General features: G+C 41.1%; 2 protein-coding genes and 1 long non-coding RNA gene across 4 annotated transcripts; 1 reads left to right on the forward strand and 2 right to left on the reverse strand.

The window, feature by feature from the left end:
• Nucleotides 1-348: 348 nt before the first annotated feature.
• On the reverse strand, nt 349-6169 carry poglut1 (protein O-glucosyltransferase 1). Of its 2 annotated transcripts, none has more exons than XM_048235183.1 (11): nt 5894-6169; nt 5123-5213; nt 4793-4936; nt 4372-4507; nt 3872-3993; nt 3513-3572; nt 3053-3152; nt 2529-2587; nt 1576-1743; nt 1103-1159; nt 349-771 (listed from the first exon to the last, which is right to left on the reverse strand). In XM_048235183.1, the coding sequence occupies exons 1-11, from the start codon at nt 5967-5969 to the stop codon at nt 615-617; spliced, it is 1170 nt and encodes a 389-aa protein (XP_048091140.1). In that variant the 5' UTR covers nt 5970-6169; the 3' UTR covers nt 349-614. The 2 variants fall into 2 exon arrangements, with proteins under 2 accessions (XP_048091140.1, XP_048091139.1); XM_048235182.1 differs by having other exon boundaries at nt 5123-5225.
• A 738-nt stretch (nt 6170-6907) lies between these two features.
• On the forward strand, nt 6908-22733 carry LOC125288649. Its single transcript, XR_007192511.1, has 3 exons — nt 6908-7032; nt 7220-7256; nt 22673-22733. It is a non-coding gene; the product is annotated as an uncharacterized LOC125288649 (long non-coding RNA).
• Nucleotides 14564-19895, reverse strand: LOC125288648. The gene is made up of 4 exons (XM_048235184.1): nt 19208-19895; nt 18979-19062; nt 15031-15102; nt 14564-14774 (listed from the first exon to the last, which is right to left on the reverse strand). The coding sequence occupies exons 1-4, from the start codon at nt 19668-19670 to the stop codon at nt 14677-14679; spliced, it is 717 nt and encodes a 238-aa protein (XP_048091141.1). The 5' UTR covers nt 19671-19895; the 3' UTR covers nt 14564-14676.
• Nucleotides 22734-23366: the final 633 nt, after the last annotated feature.

Raw genomic sequence — 23366 nt, forward strand, 5'->3', positions numbered from 1 at the left:
CAACAATCTCTTTTTGTAGAGAACATGTTTCACATATCCTTGTAGAGAACATGTTTCACATATTCTTGTATTAAGACTTTCTCTAGTTCACTGTTCACAATCGCTAGAACTGTAAAATTATTTTGTTGCCGGGAGACATTCACTTTCACATCCTGAGAGGACAACAGAAGCCCTAGTGCAGGCCGTTCTTAGATACCAAGAGCTTCTTCTCAGCAGGAATTCAATCTCAATTATTACAACCTCACAAACTATATGACCTCCTACACATGTAAACAAAAGTCCACTAATGTATTATTTCAATATTTAGCTAAAAGTAGAAGTACTTAAAAAAAAAAAAAAAAAGGGGGAGTCATACACCAGAAATCAAGAACTTGTGTTGCTTGTACAGTATAGGATGGCTTATTAGATGGGATCAAATGTTTTGACAGCTGTTGGCCTGCGTATAAAATGTGCTCTTTAAAGCTGAGCAAATGATGGCAATTCTGCATAAGCTGCCCTGGTGAAGCACAGAGGAGGAGGAGGAGGAGGATAAAGAGGAGGAAATGGTATATGAGCAACCTAATGGACAAGAGGAGGACGTAGCCTCACGCGTCTTGGAGGTCCGGTCCTCCGGGTCAGAGTTCGCCATGGTCGGGCCTGTGGGTGATCTGATTGTAGTTGGGTCGTCTGGTGGGCCGGTACTGTAGCAGCTGGGCGAACTGGCTGAGCAGATTCTCCCAGTAGCAGGAGACGTCCGCCATCCTTAGGTGATCCAGGATGAAGCGCTCACCCCTAGGGGGAGACATCGAGGAAGAGAGAGAATGAGAGGGAGATGAGTAGAGTAATTGACCCTTTCAAGAGAGTTCCATTATCAGCATCATAGTTTGCCCCACAAGGCTTCCTTTTTAACATTCCATATGTTATCTTAATGCAGAGGAAGTAGATTGGGGCCCAAATAGAACGTTCAAGCATTGTTTTTTTTATTATATTGTTTTAATATCTGCAATCTTTGAGCAAAGAGTATAGAAGTTACATGTACTTTTATACTCTTTGATTTGAGCTCAGATTTTTCTTAATCTAATTTTCTTTTTTTTAATTTATTTTTTTAAACAAAGCATTTTACCTCTTGGCAATGACCTCAGCCACATTGTCATTCTCCTTCACAAACTGCAACAAATCTCTACAGAAGATGGGAGAAAATAACAATTGGAGAGTGCAACTGGCTCAGGAAACATCAGTCAGTGAGATTGTACTGTTCAGGTGGATTCCGTTACACATGTATGGACTGAGGCCTTGTTTTTCCAGCAGGGTGTGTCTAACTGTGAACTGGTCAACTGTGGAGTGTTGTTGACAATTGCATTAGTTTCAGAATTTTTTTTTTTTTTAAAAAAAACCTCCACTACATACAAACTGCGAAGCGGTCATAAAATGCATAAAATGTAATATAGTACACATCTCTGTTCTACCTGTTGTTAAGAACATGTTCAGTGGAATAATCAACTCAGCAGCAACAGCAACAACAACATGACTGAACAGCTCTAACTTGGTGAATGTGAAGTCTTCAGTCACTGAACATGTGCATCCAGTTGGGTTTACCTGGCGTCAGACAGATCCTGCTTGACAGGGATGTAGTGCACCCACGGGCAGAGCTGCGGGTAAAAGAACTCCAGCCACTCCTCCCCGACATGGAAAACCAGCGAGCCACACAGGAAGAGGTGCTTTAGCCGGAAGCTGGCAGCCACGCCACGGAAATTAAAGAGATATCTGCAGAACAAAGACCGAATTCACCTACTGCGCACGATATAGGCCGGTTTCCTGTGCAGAGATTAGGCCCTAGTAGGCGTGTAACGCTACACAAAAATCACGGTTCAGTGTGTACCTCGGTTTTTAGGTCACGGTTCGGTTAATTTTCAGTGCAGTAAGCCTGTAGGTATCGCTAACCTTAGATTCACTGAGATTGCTGAGGCTCAACCGGAATAATATTTTGAAAAGATGTCAAATGTTTTTTGACATTAATTGACTAAACGGTCTTATGGTCCGCCACTGAATATATGTGTGTGGGAACTAGAATTTGAAACATGGTCGGCAAACAAAAAAGCCTACTGTTGATTACTGTTAAAGACTGCATTTGATACATTCGGGACAAATCTATGTTGAACCTAACGTCCTGTACGAATATGTGTAACTTTACACCCCTAGGTCTATAAGAGAACTTAAATGAAGATCTTCATTGAGAAAGAGCTTTTAGTCGAGGTCTAATCCCATGGACAGGGTACTCACCTGGGCAAAGTATAATCCCTCCTACATAAGAGATAATGGCCGCCAAGGTATCCTGATACATAGACCTAATGAACGCAGTTTTCTCCTTCAAGTTAATTTATTCCATATATCGGGATACCTTGAAGGCCATTATCCAGCTAATACCTCAGTTGACCCTCATGTATGTAGGCAACAGGCATGCATGTATCAACAAAACATGGGAGATCTGTTGCTATCAGAAGTCCATTGAGCTTTCTTTTTACGTAAGTTGAACAGACAGGAAGTCTTACTTGTATTCACAATGGTCAACTAGGGAAATCTCTTTAGCAGGTGGTCTCCCGAGAGTATCCTGTGTAAGAACAGACCAAACATGGTTTATTTTGTTGAGTGATGAAAGGATCTTTTACACTTCATCGTACACTCTGTTCACCTCCCTCCACATTTACTGGCATCAAGTTGAGTAAAAGGCATAAAGAATGGGCACCTTTTGGCAATATATCTTAGTGTCCCAATATATCATAAAGAAATAAATATATATTTTTAACAAACAGCTTAATTCGATTATAACTTCAATTGCTTATAAGGCTTTCTAGACTTGCCAGTAATTGTGGCAGAATAAATTCATAAAATCACAAATTCACAAGTTTGGATTTTTCCTCATTGTTTTCATTGTAACACTAAGTTATATTGCCAAAACATTATTTTTTATACCACTTAGTCAACTTTTTCTGAGGTGCCAAAAAATGTGGAGGGTGCTGTGTACGAACTACAAAAATATGCATAGAAATGGAGCAAAGGCCAACCCTCTACTAACCTTCTCTGACTTCCAGGCCTGGTTCTTGGTGTACTCGGCATCCACAAGCTCTGGCTGCCCCCTGGAGAGCAGGATCAGAGGGTCCCGCTCAGCGCTGGTTCTGGAGGTGGGGGGTGGAGGATTGGTTTAACTTAGTGAAAACACTCAGCACGCTTGGCTACTTTACTCACTGTACTTAACACCAGGCTTGTGCAAAATCCCAGAATTGAATTGAAACTGGCTCTTAAATTCCAATTCAATTCTTGAATTTCACTTGCATTTCAATTGAGGTAGCAAACAGGAAGCAGAATTGCAATTCGAATTTTGCATAACCCTGCTTTACACAGGGTCATCTTAACCTGCAAACGAGCCATAGGCAAGCGATTGCAGTGATGTTTTAACTGCTCTTCTAGAGTGTTAGGAGGACGGATGGAAAAAAAACAGGGCACTGTAAAGCTAGTGACTTCAGACTCAGTCTAACCTTGAGCCTCTGAAGAATCCCTTAGAGCGTTTCTTTTTCCATGACCACTGTGCTGCTGATCTGAGGAGCACAAAACAACAATGTGTTATGAACCAAACAGAGGAAATACGAGACTAAACTCTGGTTACAAGAGGTTTCTCAAGGACTCCAATGTATTTCCAATCTATCCATTAGAATTGTCCCACTTTGTGCTGGGAATTTTACATTTGATAAACTGCAGATTTCTGACATTTGTAGGGGGGAAAATGAAACTACTTACACCACATGCATGCTACTCATTCTAAGAAAGGGTGTTCTTATCCAGTTCCACATACAAGCTAATCGTGACAATATTTTGCATAACATCACTGTAGTCTTACTTCTGCAGGTCATCCCTCATGAGGTCCCATCGGCCTAGTCCAGTGGGGTAGATGGGCCAGACCGCAGGGCCTCCTTCCCAGAAGGTCCAGGCAGGGTACATGATGTCCTGGTAGTCTGGTGTCTGGCAAGGGCCCAACAAACAGAGCAGGATTAGTCAACGTCTTCAGAAAAACAACATTCAGAAAACACATCACCACTCTCCCTTTCACCTGGGGAAGGGTGTGGGGGTGTTTAAACCCCATACTACTCTAAATATTTGATAGTGTTAACTTCTTTCTGTGTACAATTTGGTGTGTGTGTGTGTGTGTTTGTGTGGCATTAGCAAAGGCATGCCATTATAGTATGGGGCGATTTCCTGTACATGGATTAAGCATTCTTGGACCAGAACTGTTAATCACTAGATACAGAGTGCTCTTAATATCAATGCTAACACAATCATTCACACACAACACACAATAAGTCAGATAAAAAAACAAAAAACAGTCTCAGCTGTGCTGACCTTGCTGAAGGACAACACAGGGAGGGCAGGCTGGGCCCAGTGGGGCACCTGCGGGTAGTCTCGCACATTGATCACCATCTCCATGTCAGGGAGCCTGTCAATCACCTGCAGAATGAAGTGCTCCACTCCACTGCATCTAGAATGAGAATGAGAAGTAATCTTTACAGTAAATAAAATCAATTAAAAGATTATCTCACACAAAGACACTTGTGTATCTATGGACTCTCCAGCACCATATGCTTTACACAGGAGTGACCACTTAATCCAATTTATTCTAAATGCCCTTTCATTGGATTGCCAAGAATTTCTTCAGTCAGTGGCAGAACCAGTACACCACAGACAACCAGCATCAGTAACATGTTACAGACAGTCCAGAAAACAACACACTCTCTCACACACACACACACACACACACACACACCTGGCAGGGAACATGCAATTATGTTCTCTGTACAGCTTGTGGTTGATGATCTGGTAGTGCGTACCAACTCCTCGACGGACTGTCTCCATCATAAGAGACTCTGACACTCCAGGGCGAAATGGCTTGAGATCTGCCTTTAGGACTCTGTCATTCACATACACAGAGATACAGGACATTACCAGAGATATGTAAAAAGCAACTTACACCGAAAGTCAAAGGTACATGGTCATGCTTGGTGAGAAATCAATCTTGGCTCATAGCCTAATGCTGTGCTAGACTACAACTGCATTTACTAAAATATCAATATAGTGTTGAAAAGTTTTGAAATACCCAAGGTAGCAGCTACAGTTGTGTTGACTGCATGGCTTGTAGTTTCGTACAGCTTCCTCTAATTGGTCCAGTTGCTTCTTCCATCGCTTGCCTGCAAATGAGACTATTTGTCATATATATTCAAGACCTTGATTGACGTTCGTTTTATCTGCTAGTTGTATTGTTAATTATGAAATTTGCTCTCTGAAGGGGGAAAAAAACAAAAATAAGTGACAATTAAGTCCTGAAATGCGCACCAAGTGAAGTCAATGCCCCGTCTAGTGCTGAACCTTTGGACGTGGTAGAGAGCTTTCAAAAACTATTCGTAAGGAAACAATTAAATTAAACATTTAAAACCAGAAAAGTGCGCGTGCTAACTTACCCCGTGGGTTTAAACGGGATATCTCTGCAACCATGCAGAACTATTGAAAACTTTGTGTATTCACTGCTAGCAAGGCAGCTACGCACAGTTTATCAAAACGCTGATAAGTTACCATCGCATCGTTTATTGAAAAAAGCTCGTCGGTGTAGCGTCTCCTCGTAATACTAAGTAAACCCGTAAACCGTGCGGTTAACATTGCATTAAAGGGAAGAGATTACCAATAAACTCAGCTCAGTAGTTGAAAGGACCACCAGCAAGCGTTAGCTGGCTGTTAGCCTGCCGCTAACCTATCGATACTAGTGATGAATGAAAAATCGTTTACACCAAGACATAACAGCTCATGTGTTATACTCCTGCATGCACATGACCATTCGACGAGCAAGCATGTTTGGTTTTCAAGACATTCTCACCTTTGTCAGCCAAACTTCTCTGAACTCCACACAGCAGAAAGCTGACAGTGAGTAGGATCAGCAACCTCGGCTCCATTTCTTGTTGATCGAATAGTCGGGTCTGGAAGAATGTAACGTAGTCATTCGTCACTGTCGGTCATCTTCTAATCAAGCCTTGTCTGACTCACTGATGTGATCATAAGGCAAAGCCCTGACGAGCCAAATCGACAGGCCTCACTGTCTGGAACCCTGAGTGAACTTGCTTTGCCGTTATTGTGACAAACAGCATTCAATTAGTTTCAGTGCACTTCTTTGATATGCCGACAAACAGCGGACCACTAGCGCCCTCAAGTGTTAAAAGTTATATTTCTCTATCCGCACGGAGAGGAAATAATTGGAATTACATTTAAAATAGGTCAGATAAGAACAAAAACAGCTTAGTATTTGATACACCTCGTTCTTCTCAAGTTCTATGCTTTTTTCTGGCGTAATGCCAATATTTCAGTTAATATAGCCTAGACTTGGTAAACCACTTGCTATAGGCTATTTACCCATTACATTTTATAGAATATGGTAGCCTATAGCCTACACCTTGCTTCAGTGATCCTTAGGCTATAATATAGGCCTACAATGGTATGTTGACGTTAAGCCAATATGTGGTTGGCAGATACAGTGTTATCATAGGCATAGTGGTGAGGAGGTACAATGAAGTATACTATAGCTGTAGATTTTCAGATAGTCGGTAGTAGGCTACTATAGCTATCAAGGTTATTACTATGGTTGTTGCAAAAAGTGGCAATATCCAGCAGTTGGCAACAGATAGCAGCATGTTTGAATAAGGAATCTTGTCCTCCAGGAAATAATGGAGGATGCAGCTGCACAGGAGGAGAGAAGCAGCACAAAAATTATGGTCAGATTTCTTGAATCCTTCTATCATCTGCATCCCAACTTTACAACACAGCTGTTCTTATAATAAGACAATAACATTTATTATGGATCTGTTATGTTAGCTCCTCCATCTGCAGTTCAGACAACCTCCACAAAGCCCACAGCAGCAGTGGCAACAGAGGGAGTCCGTCAGCATATCCTCTCCACCTCCAGGATCCAGATGGAGATGTTGCCTTTGTATGACTAGCCTACATTATGGATCTCAGTGCGGAGTATGTTGCTCTCCTTTTCTTCACCATATTAACTTCCCTTTGGCATGTTCCATTTTAGATAGCCATAGCCAATAGGCATTATTCATTTATTTATCAATATTATACATTATTAGATCATGGTTTACCAGGTGTTTCACAGCCATCGTAGCACATTTAATAATCAATTAATTTTTGTTTATTTCTGAAGGTAATGGAACTAATTTGCTGAAGCTATGAACAACCATGTAAGTCTACTTGGTCTTAATTGTGTTTTTTCTTGTTCTGACATCCGGTGTTACAGTGTAAAGATGACATCTAATGATTTCTCCTCATTCAAAACAGCTGACAAAGTTGCAGTTTCTCACAGTGTGCTTAAATGTAGCAAAACATTACTTTGTTTACTGAAGATCATCATCCCAAGCCTGGCCAGAAGGTCAGAAGAAGACCCAAACTTGTTCACCCCATCAGAGGAGGGCCATGGCCATGTCAACATAATTGGAACCACATAATTGTGGCTACTGTATGTTGGTTGCTTGGGTAATCATATTGGTTGCTATGAAGGTGCCAGGTAGTAATTGAATGGATGTTGATAGATGGTATAAAAATACATAAAAGAAGTGTCATTAAGGAGACCTATGCAACTATGTATGAACAAAGTTTGTACGTTAAATGGTTCAAGCTGAATTAAACGCACAAATTTAGTTAGAATAATAATAATAAGAAGAAGCTTAGGGATAACAGTACAGTGCATGCATGTACTGAAATTAGTTAATTTTAAAACTGTCTACTCCATCAGAGATACTGCCATTTTATTACACTATAATATCATCGGTCATATTCAGTTTACTCAAAAATGCCTGTGCCGGGCCTTGCCCACATAGTGTGTGTCTGATCACACTTTTACCACTTGCTTTGGCACTTATCCCATGGCCATGTGGTTACATTAGGACCAGGATATATTGAATCTCGGACTGTTGAACTTGTAGGTATTGTTATAGGCTAATTCCCAAATACTATGCTCTTCTGAAGATCCAAAACTTCCCTGCAGTCAACATCGTCACCTCAGGTTCACATCGCAAAGGAACAGATACTGCAGAGACTTCAGAAGAGTCTAACACAATTGAATGAAGCCGGCTTGACTCCAGATTCCGAAGAATGGATAGATGCCATTGTTACCGAAGTCACACATGGGATAAATTCAACCCTGGCAGAGACCATACATGGGCCAGACTCTCCAAGCTCATCAAAATGTGCAGTTTCAGTTGAAAAAATCAAAAGCATTAAGCTCATGAAAAAAAAACATTTCTGTAAAGTTGAAAACATATATGGCTCAACGATTCAAACCCACTTCTTGCCTTCTGGAAAAGAGAGCAAACAGTTCCATATTGATCTCAGCCACTGCAGAGCAGAGGCGGACAGAGTACACAGCTTCATTACTTGAGTAAAAATACAGATACCCTTTGCTAAATATTACTCAAGTACAAGTAAAAGTACAACAGTCAGATGTCTACTTAAGTAAAAGTACTGAAGTACTTGTTTTTAAAAGTACTTGAGTATCAAGAGTACAAGAGTAGCCTACATTTTCTAAATATTGCATTACTACTGCCACAGTGCTTACATTTATGTACAGAAACGTCTTGAAAGAGTTATGAAAAATTTTAATGTTAAAGGAAAATTCCGGTATTTATCACTTTGAGTCCCTTTTCTGGTTTGTTTTGGATGAACTAGAGTGGTGGACACCGAAATTTTGATGATTGGTCCTGTCTCGACTTTTCTGACTCGTTTTGAATTGCCTTTGACTAGTCAGAGTGGCTGCCTACAGGCATGCTCAAACATGTCCTAAAAATACCCTTAACATTCGTTTTCAAAACTGTGCAACTCACCGAGTGGTCCTTTAATACTTTGGAGAATGTAAAAGGAATTGAAAGTAAAATCAAGTCATTTTCATCTTTTTACCATGTTGCCAGGGATGGGCAGTATTTCTAATACATGTATATAAAATATGTGTTTCAAATACAAAATACTATTTTGTAATTGAAACACTTGAAGTGAAAACTATAATTAACTTGTTCAGAAAATTGAAATAGTCTGGCGAGGTGGGGCCACAGGTTGGCATATTCCCAGGATGTACCTGCTGCGTCTTCATCCATTGTTTGGTCTATGGTTTCGTCTCTTATCTAAATCTGACCATGGAGTTGACTTTGGCGGAAAGCTGAAGGTGATTGCTGATAGGTTGTCCCAATCAGTGGTGCCTACACTATCCAATCACGTTTGAGAGGGAAACAACAAATTGAGGGTTTCCGAGATTTTTCTTTTTTCCTTTTTTTATAAGAAGTAACGGGTACTCACGGTTATGGATAGAAATGTAGTGGAGTAAAGAGTACAATATTTTCCTTTCAAATGTACTTGAGTAAAGTCATGAGTACTCCCCAAAATCATACTCGAGTAAAGTACAGATCCCTCAAAATTGTACTCAAGTACTGTACTCAAGTAAATGTCCTCCGTTACTGTCCGGCTCTGCTGCAGAGGCAATGACAACCATCATACAACAAATGGAGACATGTTTGGATGGAGGTGAAAACATCCTGCAAAGAAACTGCTAAGAAATATAAAGACAGCTGTCAAAAAGCATTTCTGACAGGGTTATTACTCCTCTTGATATTGATGAACCTGGTGAACTCAAAGGTTGTGAGGAAGAAGAGCCTGACCATAATCCAGATGAGGTTTCAAGCAGGACATTGGAAAGGCTCTCCAGTGAAGAATTCCATAAAAAGGCAAAGAAGGCTATCAGTGATGTTCTCACTGAAAAAGTGAACATTGTTCATTCCACAAGTTCAATGGGTCCTTATTCTTCTAACACACTTTTTTTTTAAGAGTAACACCGATATGGATGGGAAGGATATCTCCCTACAGGTTCTTCACAGCCTGTTGACTTTGTTGGCTCCATGATTGTCAACACATTTGTGGAGGAGATTAAGTCAATGATTGAATCCACTGAGTGTCCAGCAGAATCTGTTATTAATGAGGAAAATACATTCTGGTGAGTCCTCTGTAGTACAGAATACTCCAAAGTATCAGATTCTTGAAGCTGCAAAAGGACTTTACAACAAAGTCCACCTGAAAGTAAAAGAATTTTTCAAGAACCTAGGGATTCTGTGGAGCAAGTCAACTGCTGATGATGAAAAAATACAAGTGGAGGCATGGAGGCGATGAATGTTTTTTTTGCTCTTCACTTAACGCCCTCGTCAGTGCAACCAACACTAAAAGTGAGCAGCTACAGGTCCATACCAGGCCACTGCTTAGTGACAGCACACAGTGTGGTCTTGGGAGAATTTAATTTGTCCGAACCACAGCTTGAAGATAAACAACTGGTAAAGGAACCCATGGAAGACCAAAATACCATCAGTGAGTGTGAGCATGCCCATCTGAAAGACCACAACATCCATTCATTCATTGATCTAAAAGGCACCACCAAAGACATCATGAACAAGATTTTGACAGTATACAAAGAAGAAGGGATGGGTGAAAATGCATTGTGTGAAACATCACCTGCTGTCTCAACCCATGACAGTAGTGTGATACCCTTAGCTTGAAGCCTCTTTTGCCTCCGTCGAGTTACCTATTCAGACACTTGGCATTGACGATGAGTTTTCATCAAGTAAGCTTATCCAGAAAAAATCTGAGGATGAGTTTCAGATTTAAAACCACAAATCATGAGTCATTTTTTACGGCGCTCGAGCACATTGAGAAGGACATACAACTTTCAGATAACATCTCTCAAACAACCATAGAAGGCACTGGTGTGACTGCCTGGTCTAGCACTTACAAAACCTTCCACAACCTAAGTATAAGACTGAAACATTTATTCCCCAAGTGCCACATGATGCAGTCCAAAGCTAAAGACAAAAACAATAGCTGTGCTGAAAAAGCCTTTGCTAAGGTCCTTGTTCTTATTCAGGAGGAACTGGCACAGTCAGTGGATTTGGATAATTCAAAGGACCTCCAAATGATGAGAAGTAAGGATGAGCATGCAGAAGGAATGAAAGGGCAACAAAGTCCGAGTTCCTCCTCCTGCTTCAAAGGGCAAACTATCAGTATCAAGGTCTGATGTCTTAACTGGTGCAGTCCCCTGGCCCAGTGAGGTACCATCTGAAGCACTTGGTGTGCAACATGTTTACATCAACATAGATGATATGACTGATTAGGGATCCTATCCTACCTCTCGCCAAACAATTGTTGGTGTTGTGAGCACCATGTACAGAGCTGGATGTGGAGAATGGAGAATGTTCTACCTCCCCGACTCAGGATCTTACCTCACTGGGTGAAAGGCTGGAGAGACTGCTGTCCAATGAGCGTCTTACTGCATTCGCTCAAAATCGTATTAAACAGGTGCATCATCTTTTCCTCTTAGACCAGAAAAGAATGGCTGTCAAAAAGTCTGCCTCAGTCTCAGTACTTTTGAACATAGGACAGAGTGACAGTTTATCAAAAACGGATAACATCAGAGAGTTTATTCAGATATATGCTGAGGAGACAGTGAAGAATGTGTTCCTGCCTTGCTTCAACATTCCGGCATCTTGGAACATTGATGTGGGAAGATTCTTACCACAAGCTTCATCCTCAGTTTCATGTCCAAGTTTTCTCCATTCCGTGTCTGAAATCATACCCCAGGTGCTTTAAGATCTCCCCCACAAGTACTGCAGAGTACAATACAGGCACTCACAGCAGTCACAGTCAGGGATGTTATGAACATGCTGCCCCAAGCAGGTTATTTGGAGGAACAAGCAGTCCAGGAACCACTACTTGACAGTGAGTGTGTTTTCAGCAGACCTTCTTTAGGTGTCTCCAAAGTGTGTTCAGTAAGCCAGGATATTGGTATAGATTCCATGCACTGATCCCTTACTGAACCCAATGGAATCCATCTCTGATGAGCTTCACCAGCCTGGTGACTGTTTTGATCCTTTGCTTGCTCTCAAAGTTGAATAAACAACAGCCACTGTCTAATTGACATGTTAGACACCTCCAGAGTGCTCATCGACAGAGTCATCTCTGAAACTGAGACTGCCAAGGGTCTTTCAAATGGTACAGCATGTCCAGAAGGTGTGAAGATTCGAAAGGTCTTCAGAGCCATTTACAGCGATAAGCAGAGGGTCGTTCTTTTGAGAAGGTGAGATTACTGCCATATGAAGTCATTACAACCTGTGTTCAGTTTACATCAGAGGAAAAGAGGCAACGTCTTCAATTCCTACCGAAAATGTCCAAGATCAAGGCCTTTTTTGATATCAAGCTGAAGGTAAAATATCTTCAAAAATGGCATTAACATAATATTATAGTTTTTGTAAAAAATATTACAGATAAAATAGTAATATTGCTAAAAGATTATTCTAATTTTGTTATGTTATTCTCCAATACAAACATTTACCACGCGAGCAATAAAATGAGTTGTTTGCAATATTGAACCAACTTGTATGGAAATCCAAACAGTTCTGCAGTAGTAGTAGATCTAGCCTAGTCTAGAGGAATACGCTAGCCCGGTCCTACGAGACTCTCGTACATTTTATAATGTACAGAGACTTTGGCCATTTTTCATTGCCAAGCGTTAACTTCCTTGAAGGCGAGTACTCTGTTGAAGTTTAAAACTATTAGATCTGCCCAGAGCCACTCTGGATCTGCCATAACCAATCACTAACGTTTGGTTGTGACGTATGTCTGGCTCAAACTAGCGCACAACCTTAACGCCATCGTTCTCAGCCACTCCCTCTGTTCACTGATTGGACCTGCAGATTTTTGTAGGAGAAAACCCGCGAATATGCCGCAGACCCATGGTGCATTCAGAGCACCTCGGAATGACAAGGACCGCCCCCATGGCAACTTTGTTTTTCCGACAGCAAGTGTTCATGTGCTTTGCCATCGGAATGTGTGACAAACACGGATGCAACAACAAAGGTTAAAACATACACTCACTAATCCTAAACAAACAACTGTATTTGCTTAAAATATAGAGTAAGATGCTCGTGAAAGAAAGATATGCAGCTTTCAAGTGACAAAAACGGCAAATTCCCAAGTTCACATTAAAACTGTTGGACATGAAAGGCCACATGGACTACAAACAAACTACAACGTGACGACAAAAGTGATGACGAGCCCCTAACTGGGCAACTCTGTTAGCAAAATCTAGCCCCAGTTTCCGACCTCTGACTCACACATTAAGTGACGTGAATGACGCGGAATGATGTTTTCACTCTGAGAAAGGTTTTTCCGAAGCCCATGAACGCTAAGCCAGACAACGTACTGAAGGGAAAATTGAGCAGAAGTACGTAGGAGGGCGGAGCCAGGCTAGTGTTAAGATGTCCTTAGTCCTTAGTTGCTACCTAGCTAGCGAGCATCATTAGCAGTTCCCATTCACTTTTTGTTTACTGTGCTATCTAGCTAATCTTAGCTAAACTTGGTAACTAGACAATCTTTTCGGCTCTGAATCTTTTAGCGCCGCATCTCGCGCACACGCAGAACATACGCTTGGGGTAGCTTCGGTATGTTCCAAGGCATTTTTTTGACTGATCCGGGGAAATAAAAGCCGACTGATCAGTTCGACTGCTTTTCTGCCAACGATCGGCTGTCAGCTTGGTGTATCACGGCCCTTAAGATGCCCTGTGCTTGCCAAGAGTCAACATTCTGGAGCATTTCCCCTTCATTCTAAATTCCATATAAATCCAAATACTTTGTGTCTGTTCATGGGTATGTAAACTGATCTGTAGGCTGTGAAGCAGGGATCGCCTTTCTGGAGAGTTTATTAACAGATGCTGCCATGCCTATCACATGCCTCTTTCTTTCTTTCTTTCTTTCTGACTTCTCTCTCTCTGTCTCTCTCTCACACACACACACACACACCAGGCCCGGATCTTGACTGCTCAGATAGGGGGGGCAAATTTAATTTTTGAGTGGGCGCAATGAATGGACCATTCTGGAGTCTAGAAAAATATTTGTGCATAGTGCATAACAATATGTGGACGCAATTAATTAGCCTATGTTTTTTGTCATTAGTTAAAATAAATAAATAGAAAATTGACATGTATTTAAAATGTATGTACTGATATAAATAGTTTACATTAGAATTTCAGCCCAAAGTTGGAGACCATGTAGAACGCTGCAATTTCCAAACCGCACTCCACAGCTTATTGTACAGATGCATGCTTCATATCCGGTAAGGTCTGCTGTTTATTTTGATATATGGCTTGCCAAGGGTTTGTGAGATATTCATCATCACCACCACTAATATCACTGGAAAGCCCTGGTTCCGCTCGTTCACATGATATGCGTGGGATATACTGTATGTGTGACGAGTACTCCGCGAGCAATACAACCGAGAAAGAGGGGTGTGAATTTGGACGCAATTTCAGTCAGTCTGCCACATATTACGTGACCCCCCCCCCAGCCCCATTCTAGATCCAACCATGACACACACACACACACACACACACACACACACACACACACACACACACACACACACACACACACACACACACACACAAAGACTGTTTTATCCATTGAAGTATGTCAAATATTTATTTAATTTAGAATTTTAATGAAATATAATGTCATGTAGTTTAGTCAGAGGGCAGCTGAGCAGTTGAGTGGTAGTAGATGTAGCCAGTTGCTTGGCTGTCAGTAGAAGGCCATGGTGTATGGACGACTGTCCTGCTCCCCACTCATTAGGTGGTCAAGGGCCCATTCAGATGGGACAAGGAAACTGAAAGGACCAGCTGTGACAACAACAATACTCAAGTCAACATTCAACATTAACTCACTTTGTCAATTTACACAATTTAAGCATATTTAATAACAATCGTAGATGACCAAAGAACCTCATTGGAGATCATTGGAGATTTCATTTGAAAATAAGCATTTAGTCTAGTCTTAAACCATATATGGGAAAATGACCATATCAATGGTAACCACTGTAAGTTATCATCATGATTTTACTTAAAACTTAGCTAACAGCTAAAAACCTTTACTTACAGTACATGATGGCCACTCTATCTTGTCCAGTCAGGTCCCGGCGACACAGCTGGCGATGGATCAGACCCAAGCCTGTTTTGTTTTGAAACAGGTTAAGAGTGGGCATAACTGATCAGTTTATGGTCAATTGGGGTTAAGGCCCACTGACTGATTATGATGAATTACTGATAATGGTGAATGTCACACACATCATTATAGACTATTAGCAGGGGTGCTCATTCTCTTATGCCCATGTTTTCTATACATACAATGTCCATGAGCTGAGCACAAACTAAAGGCAAGTTATGACATTATTCACAGATTAGGAAAGGTGATTTTAATTTGCTGCTCGACAAGGGAAAAGGGTGCTAAAGTTATGAGAGCACTCTAAATTGGTCAATAGACTTGATTTTTTTGTTTTGTTGTTGCTATAGCAGGCAGATAGAAAGTTGTGATATCTAGCAGTTGCAACATATCCTAACAACTGTGCTTACAGATGGAAACTATGGTGAGCTTAGAAAGCATTGTGATATGAATCTCGCATCATGAAATCAAACTGAGAATGGTAGCCTACTAAAGACCAGATGTTTAGTTGTGAATCTGACTAACTGTCCATAAATGTTAACCACTATAAGGTATCCCTACGATTGTAGACACAATAATTCCTCCATGTCTGTGACCTCACTTGCTGGTTCTGATAATAATTATTATGACTGCCGCTAGCGAAGCGGTCATATAGGGATTGTCAAAGTTTTTTTTTTTTTTCCCCCGTCCTCTACTTCCTGAATTTTTGGTCAACGATACCCGGGACACCGAACCACCGGGGCACATGAAATTTGGTGGGTATGTAGCCCCACTAGACTTTTACGGAAAAATTTTGTTTCGTCCCCGGGGGCCACTCCCCCCCCGTGCTGGGCCCCCTGAACTGCAAAAAAAGCAGTTTTTCCTAAATAACTATCTGAACCGTGGCACTGAGGATGAAGAATCTTTTATGGTATGTTGGTCTCAAGGGCCCACATCAACCTGGCCCATAATCACTCATTTGTGACCCCGGTAAAAAAATGAAAATGCAATATCATTCTGCTTTAATCGCCCCTATCTTCAGTTAAGATGTTCAGAACTGCACCAAATGTTATGTGTATGATTGACCTGGCATTCTCTGGGGGTATGCCAAGTTTCGTAGAATTTCATCTATGGGGGGTGTCTAAAAAATTTAGGTTATGTGTACATTTAGTGACTGTACACTCATTGGCCTGTAAATGGCGGTGCACACATAAAATGCCATTTACCATCGGGTATTAGAACGGCCGATACATAATTACAAATTCAGTAGGATTAAAAGAAAGCCAAATATTCATCATCATCATCATCATGGCTGCATTTCCAGTATTGGCGATAAGTAGTCGTTTGTCCACTAGATGGCGCATCGTTGCAGTGAGACGTAATTTTGTTGGAAGTTAAAAGTGGGTTGGAAAAACAATGGACGTAAACTACAAGGACTGTAGTTTACCGCAGAGAACGTCTAATAAGGATAGGACAATGTTCACATGAAATGTAATTCCCATTTCTTCTTGAAGCCGAAATAAATCTGAGAATGTTTATTGGACATGCTTGGTTTTTACTGCAGGTACGTTAATCTTATAAATCAATAAGGACCTAGGTAGCCTACAATAATGTTACCGTTAGCGTTGGTTGAGTGATGGAGGCCAATTTGATTGCATTTGTAGAAAACTATAAATGCGGTTATACCAAGCAAATTGATAGCAGTACTGTAATTGTATCTTGCACGTGCTACAATAATCATTCTGTGCAATGGAAGATTTACCAACGTTACACCAGATCCTTGATTACTAGCAAGATAACGTAATTCGTTACTATGGGAGCAAAACGGGACAGTTCCGGTCTGCATAAGTGGGAGTGTCACCTTACCTTAGCTAAGAGGCTAGCTAGCATGCTAACAACCGGACAGTAACTGGCAGCAGCATGGTCTGCCTTAAGTTATTTTATTACAAATCCGAACGCTAAAAAATTACACTTGAAATGATCCCAAACACTTACAGATTATGACAAAATTTTCCAAAAAACCCTCAACAAATCCAGAAAGACATAATGACCAATTTATTGGTAAAATTCCACAAGTCTCCATTGACATTAGTGCAGCGAGGGTTTACTCTGGTCTGCATAAAGGGGGATTTTCCCCCCTCCCCCTTGCAATAATCGAACGCGGAAATTGTCGAACGTTTGCGCCTCTCGCTCCGCTTTAACCCTCTCTGTTTTGCCTATAGCCTACATGCATGAGACTGAGACGCCTGTTTATTTGTTTGAAGTGCGTGCAGGGTGTGAGAGGGGAATCGATGTGCTTTGATTCCAGTTTGGTAATTGTAGTCTGTGAGATTAAAAAGCCCGTGTGTGTGAAGTATCCAAACAACGACACCTTAATTTCATTATGGCTGCTTTAGCGACACACCTTAAGCTACTGTGTAGTGGGTCCCATTTAGAAGTGGCTACTTCATTCGCGCTTTTCTTGACTCAGCTGCGTGAATTTTATTACAACTTTTCGCACGATATGGCAGTTTAAGTCCGCTTGATACTGTAAGGCGTAAGCCATTGGTTTCCAAAGGAGATTTTATTTGTGTCGCCAGCACAGCCTATTGACAATTTATGTTGTAAATAGGCCTACCTTATAGGCCTACCTGTAGCTTAGGGAAGCTAACAGCTTTCTATTAGGATCTAGTTTATTAGTTACAGTTTTGTCATAAGTCCCTGATGCATTTTTGCATTTAGAATAGCCAGAGCGTGGATATCTCAATCGGAAAATTAAACAATATCGGCCACCTATGGACTAGGCTGGGTGAACGAACCCAGCCTGATCTGCCCGCTATTTATTTTTTGATTCCTTAAAAGATTGAGCTTGGTCTGGTGAAAGCCAAGCCATGGACCTCAGTTACACAATGCAAGGGAACATGAATCAGCCTATATTTGCACGAACAACAACGGACAGCTCTTCAACTTTGGGTCTTAAAATGTGTTTTGAACAGTCTAGTTAACGATTTCATCAAGGCCCATTTGGACATGTCAGTTATTTGGCACCACTGGTTAGATGTAAAACAGCATTTCGTTTCAGACTACTGTTACTTAAATTGTGCATTGACAATAAAGTATCACATGAACTAAAGATGACTAAAATCGTATGCAGAAGAAGAAACATTCACAAAAAATCCATCTATCCAAAAATTACCTTTGTTTTTGATAGCTATTGAAAACGGCATGGAACTGACAGAGATGTTTTTGTTTATTAATAAATAAATAAATAAATAAAAATATAACATTATGCTGATACCTTTTGCTTTTCCCAAATACAATGTAGCCTACAGGTGTAAGTGACCTTTCATCAATCCAGTTGCAATGGATGAACTGTGATGAACTGCCCTACTTGTGATTGTTTAGAGATTTTAAAGGTTTTATAACAATGCTACAACTTCTTTGGCTATTCTACAATCTATTCACCTTTTCAGCGCCAGTAGGCTACTTTCTGTGCAGCCGCACACACACACACACACACACAGGCATGCCAAACAAGCATACACAAAAGTTTCAAGAGTGGGGGATGGAGTAAAAGATGGAGACAAATTGATTAGTGTGATTTATTTTTGCTGAAAGGATGTACAGGACTGAGCAGCGGTCATATTTTGTACCGCTATCTAGTTATTATTACTATTCTCCTTATTATATTTGACCAACATTCTAATCTGTTCCCTGTTCAATTTTAAATATTATGTTGTTTTGTATTTATGTGTCGCTTTGGACATAGGCGTCTGCCAAATCCATAACCATAACCATAACATATAGATTGACCCTACTCGTACACTTTGGAGATCTCCATTGAAAATGAGCCTTTAGTCCAAAACAACTACCAAGTAGGCCTAGCCACTATAATTGTACTTGCTATAACTAAAATATTTTACTTACAGTGCATGATGGGCATGTCGCTAAGGACAGGACCATCTTGTCTGGTCATCTCCCTCCACATCTGGGCATTAGCTACAACCCAACCTGTTAGGAAAGGTTTGAATGAGTTTATCTGTAGCCAGGAATTATCAGTGTTATTCTATTATATCATCTGTTATTCACATAAAAGTATACTGCGGGTTTTAGATAGCCAAAGGTATAGCATAAGCTGTGTTATTTGTGTTCTTACTTGCTGGTTCATCAGCCAGAAGATCCAGTTCAACTGGCTGAAGAACTTCTCCAGGCTGAGTGATGTCGATGTTAGCCACCTCACTTGCTAATTCAGCAGGGTTGAGATCCTCTCTAGCCAGAGTGTTCTCGGTGTTTGGATCACTTGCTGGTTCAGCAGGCTGGAGATCCTCTCTGGTCTGGAGAACCCAGCGTGGCTTGCGCCTCTCTTGAAAAGCCCGCATAGATGTACCTTTAGCCACATGGTTTGGCTTGCTCAGTTTGATGTTCAGCCCAGTTGTCAGTTGCTTCTTTAGTTTTCTTCTCTTGATCTTGGCCATGGCAGAGTTGTGACAGATCCGGTAGTTCTTGGTCCTCTGTCGTTTTCTCTTTGGTCTTAGCCGGTTTCGGATGGTGTTCAAGAGGGCTCTCATGGCTCCCATGAAGCAACCACTCTCTCCTCTCACCTCGCCTCTCACTTCCATCTTCAGCCAATGTAGTGGAATAGAAAATATACTCTTCCTTTGTCCTTGGCAGGATTACCAATATCAAACAGTTAAAACAGGTGAATCAGTGAATAATTTGTAAAATCTCCAGGAGCAAGCTCTCTCTCAGTGTTATCTCTGGTGTAGCCAGGTCCAACTGATTCAGTATTCTACCTCAGTATTCTACTTTGCACAGTTAGAATGTTCAGAAGATTCCAAATGATGATGCCCCAAAGCATTCTAGAACTCAACTTGTAATGATTTAAATCCACTGATATTCCATGTTAGATCAGTGGTCAAGTCAAGTGATCTAAAGGCCAATTCACACCAGACCAAAATTAGCGTCAAGTCAAGTCAATTTATTTATATAGCAAGGGAGGGGGGCACCAGAGGGAGACTGGAGAGAGGGCCGCACAGGAGTTTCTAATTTGGTCTAGGTCTATATTACTTTTGTATTGCTTTTGCATATTAACATGCTTTAGACATATTTTATTTGTTATTTATACCAGTAGCCTATTGTGATGATTTTTCACGACCCACATTTTTTGGTGCCCCCCCCAGGCACTTGGTGCCCTACGCGCAGTGCGTGATGTGCATGTGCGGAGCGTCGGCACTGCAAATGTAACACAACAGGGTTGACCCAAAGTGCTTAACTTGCTCTTGGGTGCTCCTTGTTGGTGCCCCCCACCCAATCCCAATCCTCCCCCACCTTTTTTATGCAGCCCTTGCCACTTAATCTACTAAACCCCTCTTCTACTGCACTTTTTACCCCCCCTGCACAAATAGGCTGACACCAGACATAATTTCACTGCATTTCTTACTTCCAGTAACTATATGCATGTGACAATAAACTTCCTTGTATCCTTGTATCCTTGTATCCTTAAATAAGGAAATAAATAATAATACAGCACACAATGGCTGAATGAGAAAAAATGACAAAAATAATAATAAAGCAGTGGTAATAGTAGTATATATACTATGTACTACTAAAAGGGAAAAAATGGGCTTTTAAATTAGTTTTAATCTAGGGCTGGACTTGATATGGGAAGGGAGACTATTCCAGAGCCAGGGTGCAGCAACGGAGAAGGCCTGGTCACCTTTGATTTTAAGGCGGGAGAGGGTAACAGAACAGCCTGTTAGCACGCAGACTTTCTCATGCATGGGAGTCATGGAAGTTGTGCTACCATATGTTTAGCCAGCACAATGGAGAGAAATTAACATTACTATTCTTACAGCTCCTGATAAATTATTTGTATGCACACTTAAGCCTTCAAGCCACTAGTCCCACTGTAGCCTAAGGGGAAGGATTGTGAATAAAATAGTGTAGATGACGGGAGAGTAAGCTGTGGCAGGGGAGGGCCAGACATTAAGGGACATTTTTTGGATAATAAATAATGATCACAACTGATAATTGTTTTTTCCAAGATAACGTTGTCTCTCTCTCTCTCTCTCTCTCTCTCTCTCTCATTCAAATACATTGTGTTCACTGCCAAAATAAACAAAATCGGGCAAAAATATGGCGGTGCTCTGGCATCTACTGTAAGAATAGATTTCACCATGAAACTTGAATGACTAGCCACTGTTTCTCATCAATTGTATAAAGCCCGCCCGGACGATTTGATTGGTCGCCTAGTTTTCAATGGAGCAAGTCCAGACTGAATTTCTCTCAAATTGTGTGGGTGGTGTTAAATTTGGGCTGACTTCCAAGCTAAGTAAAGGAATCCCTTATCAATGTGATTGGTTAAGCTGGACCAAGCCTGCATGCTGCAATGAGAAACATTTCCAAATTGAGCAATGCGAAATGAAGCAAATGGGTCAGGGCAGCGATAGATTAGTGAACGATACTGGGCCCTGAAGCCCAAGCCTCTGCATGAAGTTGCTACTATGTTTTCCACCCCTGGTATCTGAATGGGGCCAGTGTGATAATCATGCTTTGTAATTGGCAAGATGCCTTGAATCTGTTGATTGTTATTTGTCCATGTCTTTCCATAAAACTCGCCAGAAGTCATCAGCTAAGGGGTTATTTTTCATAATTGTCAAAACAATGTGCTCAGGGGCCCAGTGGCTCATAATTTGTCCATGGGTCTGGGGATACCAGGGATGAAGAGTTAGCATCAGCTCCTCTGCCAAAAGCCTATGTAGATCACTGCACACCATTGTTTTTGCGTTTATGAGTTTTTTTTTTTAAATGATAACCTATAATTTGTTTTCAATGAATGCCAAATGTAATGAAGATAAGACTGCAAGCTTTCAGCCCATTTCGTTTTTACCTTGATTTTATATTATAGTTGCAGTCTAGAGAGATTTTCTAATATTCATATTTTTTGTTCCAAAACTTTCGTCCATTCACATTTTGTTCACTTCAGAGTTTTGTTCATTAACTTGCATAGGTGAATCATGCTCTGCTGACATCTTGTGAATTCTAGACTAAGATGCATTAAAAAAAAAAAATCTTGAAAACCCCATTTGGATTGAATGAAAAGACTCCTAGAACAACTGAAATGATAACACTGCAAAGACATTGTGGTGTCCTCATATATACAAATTGTGCTGTACAACAATGTTATTTACCATAATGACTTACTTGACATGCTTCAGAAACATGCATGAAAATGGCTGTATTTTTGTTATTTCATTTTATTATCTTATGAAACCATCTGGCCCATCAAGAGCATGTAAAATGTGCTTATAATTTGCTGAACAGTAATGAATGAAAGACTGCAGAATGAAATGCATAAAATGTGTCCTCATAGAATTTCTACAAATACCCAAAGTAGCCTAGCTAATTAAGTATACTAACATTAATGTGGGACTTATTGTGTTATTTATTCATCATTTGTAACGTGCATGTTCATTAGTTCAATGAATATAAATATGAGATAGGCTTTAATAGTTTATAATATTGAGGGTTGCAGTCTTTTTTGTGTTAAAATAGCCTATATTGCATTGTTTCTTTTTGAACCTTCATCTCTTCATATGTGGTTCCATCTGTCTGATCCCAGGCCTGCTATCTCCAGAGAGTGGGAGGACTCTGAGGAATGCAGCAGACAGAACGGTGAGTCAATCCCTCCACTGCTGGGACTGTCACGGACTCAGACTGGTAAAACAGATCCTTAGATACACAGGTTCCTTTATTGGTTCAGAGGATAATTCAGCCGATTACAGAAGGATTAAACACTCAAAAGATTAAGTCTTTCAAAAGCTCAGAAGATAGTCCCCAAAAAAGGAAAAACAGAGGATCCAAGGAAATATGAACAAATTCTAACAAAAGAGCTTACGCAAACTGGAAGAGTCAGGAAACAGAGGAGCACAGCATAAGTCCTTGAGTCCACGATCGACAAAGCCAGACACAGACTGGAGAATGCGGGAAACCTTTGTAGGAGAGTTAATGATGTGGTGATTGCTTGCAGGTGAGTAGAGCTAATAGGCAGGTGAGTGTGAGAGATTCCATGTGACTGGGGAAAGGGGGTGTGGCAGTAGGAGAGTCAGGTGCTGGAGTGGCATGAGGGGGCGTGGCCGAGGGAGAGCCTGGTGCCGGTGTGACATTACCTACCTACCTACCTACCTACCTACCTACCTACCTACCTACCCCCCCCCCCCCCCCCCCTTTTGTGGGCTGTCGGAGGGAGTTCTGTGCGTACTCTGCCCATGGAAGGAACTGGTGCCAACTGTGCTGACGGCCATTACAGAAGGTCC

This window comes from Alosa alosa, chromosome 23 (assembly GCF_017589495.1).
Source record: "Alosa alosa isolate M-15738 ecotype Scorff River chromosome 23, AALO_Geno_1.1, whole genome shotgun sequence".
In the NCBI taxonomy this organism is placed as follows: Eukaryota; Metazoa; Chordata; class Actinopteri; order Clupeiformes; family Clupeidae; genus Alosa; species Alosa alosa.